This window comes from Anser brachyrhynchus (genome assembly GCF_964034855.1).
Source record: "Anser brachyrhynchus genome assembly, chromosome: 1".
Taxonomy (NCBI): Eukaryota; Metazoa; Chordata; class Aves; order Anseriformes; family Anatidae; genus Anser; species Anser brachyrhynchus.
In genome coordinates this window covers 113,576,117-113,586,259 of record NC_137694.1, presented here as the reverse complement: position 1 = coordinate 113,586,259, position 10,143 = coordinate 113,576,117, and the positions used below count along the sequence as shown (strand labels likewise).

Genomic DNA, 10,143 nt, shown 5'->3' with positions numbered 1-10,143 from the left:
ACAGTGTTCCACTTACAAAGTACGGCCTTAATATATGCCAACCTTTTTTTTTTTTTTCCAATGAAGCACTCACTGCCTGTGCTTCACCAATTTGCCAGCACTGGTAACAGCAGAAGTGAGAAGAGATTAGACCTCAGGCAAGTCTCTTCTGATGGTTGGATGGTGAACTTCTCCTTAGCAGCAGGGTCCTGAGGGCCTTGAATGCAGATTGATGCTCCCCTTACGCCTGTTCTTCAGCAGTTCTTTTACTGATAGGGTTGGGCTCACCTGGTGGCTCTATGCTTTACAAAAAGCAGCTGTAGACTGAGAGGCGTTGTGAAATCTCTGGGTATGCTGAAGTGTGCCTGAGGCAGGCACTGTTGCATTACCATCTAGAGGACTGCTACTAACTAAACTATTTCTCGGACCCTGTAGGGACCAATGAGGTGAGAAAAAAAACATCAGTGGATGGTCATTCAAGCACATGCACCTACTACAGTTGCAGCATTTCGTGGTACTGTTTTGGTTTCACCAAAATTTTACTTAAGAAGAAAATGTGTTGGGTGTGGGAGATCATTAGGGTGCTTGAACAGATGTTGGGGGGGGGGTATGCTTACCCCCCCCCCCCCCCCCCCAATATGTTATAATGAATCTGCTGGTTCAAGCTTCAAGCACCTGTGTTTAATTTTGCTCCGTCCTGCTCCCTCTGTTAATAATACATTTCTCAACAACGGAACACATTCTCATGTAATTTATGGGCTGCAACACACTAACTGGGTACAAGTGCTATGTCCTAAAGCAGAAGGCTTTCCTCCGTGTTATGCTTCTCAAATATTGTTCTCCTTTTTTAATATTTCATAACCTGCATATGGCAATTGAGCCCAAATATACAGTGAAAAGCAATCTATAATATAATTCAAAACTATGAGACTTTATAAAAGTGTTTTTCCACAGAATGATTTATAGACAGTCAAAGGTTTGAAGCTCTCCTTTTATTGCATATATTTCTTCTTACTTTACAAATAATTATATGTACTGATACAAATGTTCCTTCACAGAAGGTACATTTCTTTTTCAAAAAAAAAAAAAAAAGGCTAGGGCGTCATCCAAAATAAGCCATTTATTGTTCATTAATATAAAATGTATTCATATTCCTAGGTGGTGTCATATCCAAACCACTGTTCATCCAAATTTCCTGCATGATCTGTTCCCTGCGCTCGATCCGTTCAGCCAGGTCTGCTGCTTCTGCTGAATTATAACCTGAGTAAGGAGGTCTGTAAAGTTCTGCCAGTTCATCCTGAACCTCTGACTCGGAGGAGTCTTCCTCCTCCTCGTTCTCACTGTTCTCATCTGCTCCATCACTTTCTGGCACTAGGTGCTCCCTCTTTCCTTGCAATTTCTTGAAGTCTTTAGAGCAGGACCGGCGGCTCACCAAGGCGCATAGCGTGAGGATTAATCCCACACAAACGCTGGACACAAACAGTAGAGCAGCTCTTTCTAGGTGATCTGAAATTAGAAATCCAGTGCTTAAACACTTCACAAACTCTGCCAAAGTCTATCTACAAAAAAGCCGGCTGTCATTTCCAGAGTCCTGCATTACTTGGCCACAGTGGTAGGGGGTATTTGTGGGCAGGGGGTGGGAGAGGGCTTGCTGTGCCCTGCACCCAAAATGCCCCGCACTTGGGAACTGAATGGTGTTGTCTCTGCTTCTTCAGATTACTATGCAAAAATCCCAGACTCTTAAAAACATAAAATAACAACATTATCCCACTGCTTTATTAGCATTCTTAACCACCTACCAGAAGCATACCATTTTTTTCCAGCCATCCTGCCAAAATGGGTCTTACTCTCACTAACAGGGGGCATGGGAAGAGCACCTCCCTGCTCTGAGGAGCCACAGCAGCATCTCCAGCCCGGGCTGGTAGGGAGCATTGTGATTCCCGGTACATGCTGAGATCACGTCCCAGTATAGCAACAAGGGAGGCAGCAACTCGACCACTGCATGGCTCCTGCTGTTTTCTAGAAGAGCCGAAACCTTAGCCGAAGCCTTAAAGTTGCTTCTTAATGCCAGCCCCTTGCTCACTTCCAAAATTCATGAGACTTTTGCTGTGGTGTTAGAGATCTGGTGATCGCAGATCTGTTGGCCTCAACACAATTTGCCTTAGTGTTGCAAAGTCACAAAACCTGTCATGGCTCATAATGGCGATGGCTGGGCCGATTTATTTATTTATTTGTTGATCCTCAATGATCCTTATACGTATGTAAACCAACATTTCCAAAAATGGATGTCTCCAGTGCTGCTCCCAGATCGGGGACCAGGTTTTCAAAAATACTGAACAACCAACAGCCCCCATTGAAAATGTTCATTAAAAAAAATCTTGGCTGCAGTCCCTAAAAGAGTTTGGATCCTTCAAGACGGAAAATATTCTATAAATGTCAATTGCGCTGTGATTGTCCCATCCACAAGACTGCGAGTATGTTGTAATAATACTGTTACTATAAATATGGGATTTCCAGCTGCGACCTTCTGAGGTGATCCTCCCCTTCCCTACTCCTTCCAAAATGCCACAATCTAATGAACCAATCTCTCATTTTCCTACCTCTAATGTATGCAAATGTAGCCAAGGAGTTGCTAACAATAGTGCCATCTTTCTTTGGAAGTCTTGATTCCTTTGGGTCAATGTCGATACCTGCAACAAGAGGAAGTAAAGCAAACTCAGTCATATCGTAGATGACAAAGCTGCTAAGGTGATATTCTTCTTATGGCTTTTGAACCAATGAGTCTGACTAAAGCATAGACAGAACAGCACTGTGCCTTGCAGAACGTTAGACCAAATGATGGTAGATTATTTAATAAAATAAATATTGAAATCAAATATAAACAGCAAATAATTAAGGTATTGAAAATATTGAGTATACAGAAAATGGCAAAATTATAAAAACAAACAAACAAAAAAAAAAACTATTACCAAGTGAAACCCCTTGCCTGTTCCCATTAAGCTTTCTGAAACAATTTACTTCATTAAGCTTCACACCTATCCAGTGGACTTCCTAGCCCACTGCAGTTAGCGATGGCAGCGAATATGCCCTAGCCACATGATTCATTTCATTTGCATTTAGGAGAAGCAGGTGTTGGTGTAATTTTTAAAAGACCCTTCACCATGGACCAACTACACTTTCACTTTTACTCTTCCCATCTTTCAGTCAAAGTCAGAGAACAGTGCACTGGCTACGGCCTGCCGGGTATCCACGTCCCTGTCAGTCAAAATTCAGCATGTCTCAGCCCGTTTGGCGTGACACACAGGCTGACTTAAGCAAAGTTTCACAGTTCCTTGGAAATAGTGTAAGAAACATACAGGGGACAGCAGAGCATTCCTTCTGTATCGCTGTGACAGCCGAGCCGTGGCCGTGCTGGCCCCATCCTGTCCCAGCCAGGAGGGCAGATGCTGTCCCAGCAGCGCTCCCCCTGTCCCCTCCCTCACACCCGCCTCTGCTGTGCTGAAACGTCCTACTGCAGTCAAAGACAAAGGAGAGGAGTAAACAATTACTGTTTTTTAATTACCATGCTCACCATCGTTCAGCTTCACGGAAGACTTGTTGTCAGTGACCAGGGGGTTGACAGCTGTGAGGATAACTTTAGGAACTGGAAAGAAGAAAGGCAAACGGTGCACTGTCAGTTTTGGAAAACAGATCTCCAGTTAATTACTAATCCCCATTACAGCATCACAGCATGGCTGGGAGCGGAAGGGACCTCTGGAGGTCACCTGGTCCAACCCCTGCTCAAGCAGGGCCTCCTACAGCAGGATGCCCAGGACCATGCCCAGGTGGCTTTTGAAGACCCCTAAGGATGGAGACTCCACCACCTCTCTGGGCAGCCTGTGCCAGCGCTCGGTCACCTGCTCAGGAAGGAGTGTTTATGTTGTACATTAATTTGTTTTCTGTTGGCGGCACCTCAGGCTCTGCCTGTTAAAAGTCTCGTGTGAAGTCCTCTGCAAAGCGGTCCCAGAGAAGGAAGGTGCTCAGGATGGGCTGGAAGTGCTCTGGGTATGGCATTTCTCATGGCATTTATTTTTTTTCCCTTGAGAAGTTTTCACATTCTTTTTTTAAGTAAAACTGCTAAAAGAAGGCACACCGTGGAGACGTTGCGAGTTCATGTATTGTGTGTGAGATGAATGGGCCCTTCAGGTACCCAGATCTTGGCACCTGCTCCCTGTATTGTATGAAGGAGGCAGAATGATTGATTTGCAGACTTATGTGAAGGAGAAAAAAAATAGAAAGAAATTTCAAGTATGAAGCTCACCTCTATCCTATACACAAAGATTTGCCAATAAACAGTGTTAAAGAGAGTTAAATGGAACAGAGGAGACCGAGGCTTGGGGCTTAGCATAGTTTTCATTTGCAAAAACAACTAAAAATAGCACTTCTTTCTGAGCAGTACTCTTCTGTGTGTGGGCTCCAAGTCATATCTGTTTCCTTTCCCGGTGAGGGAATTTTCTGGGACTCTTTGCTCCTGTTTGCAACAGAAAGCCAACAGAGATAGGGGCAAATGAGCTAATTTCTATTTTGGCTTGTATACCATCGTAATTCGTAACTGTTTTCCAGCAGCAGAGTATTTTTGTCAGTGGACGAGGTTGGTTTGCTTTCTTTCAGCCTGCGCGCTGCGTTCGCAGGCCTGGCTGTTAGGAGCAGAGTTTGACCTGGAAGTAACTGGAAGGCAGTAAACGAGATGTAGGCATCCCCTGCCTACACTTTGTGGCATCCCCACGCTGTAGCCTCTTTCTCTTAGCCTCCACGTGGCCGACGCTGGGCGAGTGCCTCCCTCCCCTGTCCTCACACATCCCTCCCGGGAGGCTGTGCTGTCCCCAGCACGCCCCGCTACTCCTGCTGCGTGGCCCGGTGCCCGGGCCAGGCCTCCTCCACCTGAGCTGATGCTCCTCCTGCTCCCCTCCTTCCCAACACATCGTTTGTGGCAGGGCTGAACCCTTTCCCACTGGGTTTGGATGGATGTTCGATATGGCATCCGAATATTTGTTGGGGGGGGGGGGGGGGGCATTTAATTCAAAACGTCATGGGCAACAACAGCTCTCACACCATTAATTTTAGCTGGGGTTTCATTTCAGACACACACTGCACACAAGGGCTTTAAGACCTGCACCAGGTCGCTGGACAGACTATGTGACACCAGCCGAAGGAATTCTTTATCAGGATAACCGCAGCCACTCTCGGTGCTGTGCCAGCAGGCAGGGCAGGCCCAGCAAGCAGCCAAGGGCGGCCCATGGAGGGGTGAGAGCAGCATCCAGGACACACGGGCATGGTGCCGGAGTCAGCAGCTGCATTTCCTGGGGCAGGCTCCCAAATGCCAGCCTCGGCAGGAGCTGTTGTCAGATGCTACCCCGTGCAGACAGGAGGTGATGCCGGGGGGGTCACTGAGGCACCGGGACTGTCAGAGACCAGCCTCTCCTTTTGCCAGTGGGAGTTAACTGTGAAAACAGAAATGCAGGCAGACACGCTAGCCCTGAACGGCTGCTGACCTCTGAGGTAGGGAGTGAGATTTTTTCACATTCCTGACCTTGCTGGCGATACTTTCAAGTGTGGTACAGCCCTCAGAAAATGCGCTCTGCTCAGCTGTGTCCCTGTCGCTTCAGAGGAAAGCCCATTTATCTCAGCTTGGGAAGCACCAGGTTAGCAGGGATCTTCTAGTGAGGGGAAAGTGTAAAATGTCATTCTGGACTACAGCCAGCCTCTTCCCATGTTGCCTAGATGATCTATAAACAATTAGACCTGCAAACCATTGGCTAATGCTTCAGACTGCACAGCTCCGTAGGATCTGGCAGAAGAAAAAGTCTTCGACATGTGCCAGCAACACACACGAGCGCTATTTGTTATCCATGTGTTATTGCAAAACCACTTCACTAAAAACCAGAGCGCATAACCTCACTGCAAACAAACATACACTTGTCTTCCAGCATATGGATGCGTAAGAGAGAACAATCTGTTACAACTATCTTTAATTAAAGAGGATCCCATTAACTCATTCATGAAGTTACTACAGCACGAAGACAACTGCACAACAATGTTACGTGCTAGCACAAAGGCAGGTCTCCAGCTCTCCTCAACAACATAAAGAGGAGAGTCACTGTGATGACCCTCACCTCACAGCTACATTAGGAGACCACAAAAGAAGTTCTCTCATGCCAGCAAGGAAATGGCTGGGGCTCCCTTTCCTCTGATCCTCAGGTACACAGCGATCTGGCAATCAGTCCCGTGCTGCTGTTCCAAAAAGCATGTCCCAGAAGCAGAGCAATAACTCAGTGAAAAAGATTTTGTACTTCCCTCGGTTAGTGCAGGGGCATGTGAGAGACAGCCACCACTGAGGGTCACAATTCGACTCACGACTAGCTGGCAGCAGAAGGCAGAGTCTGAGGAAATCTGTTCAAGTCCTCAGTTAAAGAAAGACATTCCTAAAAGTATGCAACGCCTACATAAGGCACTACACTGAAGTCCTGCAGTCTTTTTTTCTCGCTTTCATTTGTATTACACTTCACTGTCCCATGGCCTTTGCTTTAAAAAAAAAAGAACTATAGGAACTCTGCTTCTACATGATGTAAATATATCAGCCTACAATAAAGAAAATGAAAAACTCTTCCTTCTTGTCTGAGCTAAGTAGGCTTCAGTCCTGCAAGGGGTCTATAACCTCAAACCTCTGTTTTAGTGAGACCTTGCCCATGAGAAAGGAAATCCCTCTGCAAGGCTGGAGGCTGTAGGTGTGCTCGTGTGACTCAGGTTTCAGGACTGGGCTCTGTACACAGTGCCACAGTTATGCAGCACTGCTGTACCTGGACCCATGGCAGGCAAGAGCAGATTATTTTTCCTAGCTCTGTTGCAGGTGAATTCTGCAGAACAGAATCTTATTTTGATAGTATTTCTTGAGATATAATAATACATACTTAATATTTTATTATAAAATGCATTTTTACAAGGGAAAAAAAAAAAGAACAACAAACAACTTAATGTCAAGGTATACATTGGGTGCAGTTCTATCCATGGGATTGTTCACATATTTTGGGTATAGTCATGTCACAAAATTCCCACGTTAAGGAGGGGTAGATTTCGGAAGCCTCTCTGTGTGTGTGTCTCCATATGTGCGCATTGTTTCGCATTGTTTTGCTTTGCAAGCAGAATAAGGGCTTCAAAATGATTGTGCTCTTACCACATGCATAGCTGACGTTAAGGTATTTTGTCACTCCAGGTAGGCACGGACTTCCAAAATCCTGGCTGGTGACAATAATTTTGCATCTCTGTTTCCCGTAACACCTTTTCGATAAAACTTCTAACGCTGTGTAAGACAAACAGTCTGAAAGAAAAATACATGGAATAAATATACAACAGCAGTGTTATCAGAAATAATAGCTGCCACGTGCACAACAAGACACACAAATCTGCTCTCAGTTTCAGACAGCTATGTTTGCCTAAACAGGATTTCAGAATTAGGTATCAGGATTTGTGAATGCAATGAATTCAGCATGCAAAGAAAGTGTGAACTTGCAGCAAGCTAACTCCCTCGTGCTGACTTCCAGGTGCATGCTAAGGTTGCAGTAAGATCCATGCCAACCTACAAATGAGGTGCTGCGTTGGACGTCATCTGTGTTCCCTTCATGATGGCCTGGAAGAACCAAGCACCTCCACCTTGTTCATCTTAAGAAGAGCTTGCAAATAAAGGCAGATGCAGTAGTGTTTGCAGGTCTCTCTCTCCGTCCCCCTGGGTTATCACGATGCTTTGACCAGATGCCCAGTTTCAATTCAAGCTAAGTGAGATCAGTTTTTGTGCACCACAGCAGCTAGGGCTACAGCGAAGTTCAGCGTATTAAAGGCAGCTTACGGTCTGCTCAGCCTGGTGCTGCTGGGAGCCATTCCGCCACGGCCAAGAGGTCAAGCTAGGCTCGACGTTTAACTGGGCAGACACCTGACTTCTTCCTGCCGTACCAAACGCCACGCTGTTCCAGTCAGGCTGCTACCACAAGCCAAGTCTGCATGCCTAAATCAACTTCAAAGGCACCTCCGCCGCACGGTACTCGTGCCTAATGACACGTTGCGTGCGCGCAGAGGGCCCCGGCTGCCCCGCTTCTCCCTGCGGATGGAGAGCCGTGGACGGGGCAAAGTTTTAAAAATTTGCTTTAAAGAAAAAGAATGTCTATAAATGCGACTGAATTCTCAGTATCCACATGTGTTAGACCCCAATACACCAAGCAAAAATACCTGTTAGTTTCAGTTTCAAAACAGAAAGTGTGCAGAAATCACAGGCCTGGGGTAAGTAATAATTTTCTGAAGCTGTCCGCTTCCAGTCAGCGTTACCTCACCCATCTGGTCAACCTCTATGGACGGTAGGTATTTCTCCGTCTAAGTCTTCCTAGGCAGGGACATCCTAGAGATGTGAAAACATCTCTTTCTCTGCTCATTAAAGCTGACTTTCCTATAATAAACCTCAGACAAGGATGGCACCTTCTCCTTCCAACAGCTTAATCTCTTTTGTGCCTCCGCAGAGGAAGAAGAAAATGGTGTTCACAAAGCTTTCCCAAATCACTCATGTTTGAAAAGAAAGAAGAGATCTGAGACTGGAGATCTTGGCAAATGAAAGATTCACCTCCAACAGGTGAAAATAGGGTACATTTGTGATTTTTAGAGTTAATCCCCTGACACCAGCACTGAGTGGCACGTCCTTGAGTGGAGCCTCTGGGAGATGCTGGACTGATTTGTATGTTTGGTGAAGGGCCCAGGGGTTACCTTTCAAGACAGATTTTGGGGAGAGCAGCTTTCTCTTTCTGGAGACCTAAAAACCTAAGGCCTGTGTATCCTGGGAGGCTGCTGGGCAGGTGGGGAAGTCTGATTTAAAACACTGGATATCTCTGCTTAAATAACTGCTGTTTTAGTCTCTCTGGAGATCTCAGCTAACTAAGGATATATTCAGGTGGACATTTTAGACAGCTAAGTAGCGTATTTTGGCAAGTACAAAAACAACCAAAGAATATCAGGAGGAACTATCAGATGATTCATAAATCATAGAATCATCCAGGTTAGAAAAGAGCCTCAGGATCACCAAGTCCAACTGTTGAATGGATTGGGAGCACAACAGCAGTCTGGCAAGCTGAATTATGTTTTCTACAAGCTTCCCTGCCCTTCGAGCTACTCCCAGCCAGCCGTTATGCTGATGGTTTTCTACAAATTCAGTGATACAGTGAGTACATGTTTCATTTTGCCTTTGGAAGATGTTTGCTCTTGTTGCTCTGGGAGTTAATAGCTCCTTATCACCTATATTCATGTTGGATTTGGCTCCTCCACCTGAGGAGCCAGCCGTCATGTGCCTACAGGCTCTTGGCAGGCCAGCTTTTGGAGAACTTTCCAAGGCTTGGCTGGTGTCACAGGTGTGTGAATGGAGACCAAGGCTGGCTTGCTTCTATAGAACAGCACAAATATTAACTGGAAAGAACCATAACAACAACAACAATTTACAATTGTAACATTATTTAACAGCTGTCTGTGGTCCAGGAAGATCTGGGCCTTCCGTGATGCGGTCAAAAATTGTTCAGTTTCTTTCTGTCTGGTTTGTGTGTGCCCTTGCTACCTCCCTGGTAGGTGTCTGGGCAGCTTTAGTGCCAACTGAGCCATGAGTTCAGCTCGGAGGAATTCTGTGTACTCAGTACTGAAGGCCACTTCTTCAGTGGCTGTAGCTTCATCTGCACAATCTCCCGCAAGCAGACATTACAGAAGTGTATCTACAGTGAACTCAGAGAAGCCCGTGTGTGTTGAAGAGATGTACGAGCTGGTTTCAACCAAAATTGCTTGGGAGTCTAATAACAATGCAGCTGCAGCAACGCGGAGCTCATGCTGGGGATAATTTATCCTCCTTCTGGTCAAACACCTTACTGCAGTATCTGAGAGAGGAGGAGATTCACTCCATGCTTAATTTTGAGTACATGAGTGAGCAGCCCTACTCAGCAGTCCTGAAGAAATCACAAATCAGGAGATGAACATAAACATGTCTTGTGTCTTCTTCCTGAACATCTAAGAAATGTTTGAACTAAGCTTACATTTATGGGCCTTGCTAAATTGGTACCATATGTTTAAAATAAACTGCCTCTTGAAAAGCACTTTCCCAGCATGCTAGAA

At 45.7% G+C, this 10,143-nt stretch overlaps 1 protein-coding gene across 7 annotated transcripts in view; it reads right to left on the bottom strand.

The window, feature by feature from the left end:
• Positions 1-953: 953 nt before the first annotated feature.
• The window catches only part of EVA1C (eva-1 homolog C), a 38,319-nt gene continuing 29,129 nt past the window's right edge, over positions 954-10,143 (bottom strand). For 5 of the 7 annotated variants that reach the window (XM_080597703.1, XM_080597701.1, XM_080597705.1 and 2 more), the window contains 4 exons: positions 7,190-7,333; positions 3,542-3,622; positions 2,580-2,669; positions 954-1,485 (listed from right to left, as the gene is read on the bottom strand). In XM_080597703.1, coding sequence (XP_080453829.1) covers positions 1,100-1,485; positions 2,580-2,669; positions 3,542-3,622; positions 7,190-7,333 — 701 coding nt within the window. In that variant the 3' untranslated portion in view covers positions 954-1,099. The remainder of the gene's footprint in view (positions 1,486-2,579; positions 2,670-3,541; positions 3,623-7,189; positions 7,334-10,143) is intronic. The other 2 variants (XM_080597702.1, XM_080597700.1) reach the window with 1 other exon arrangement.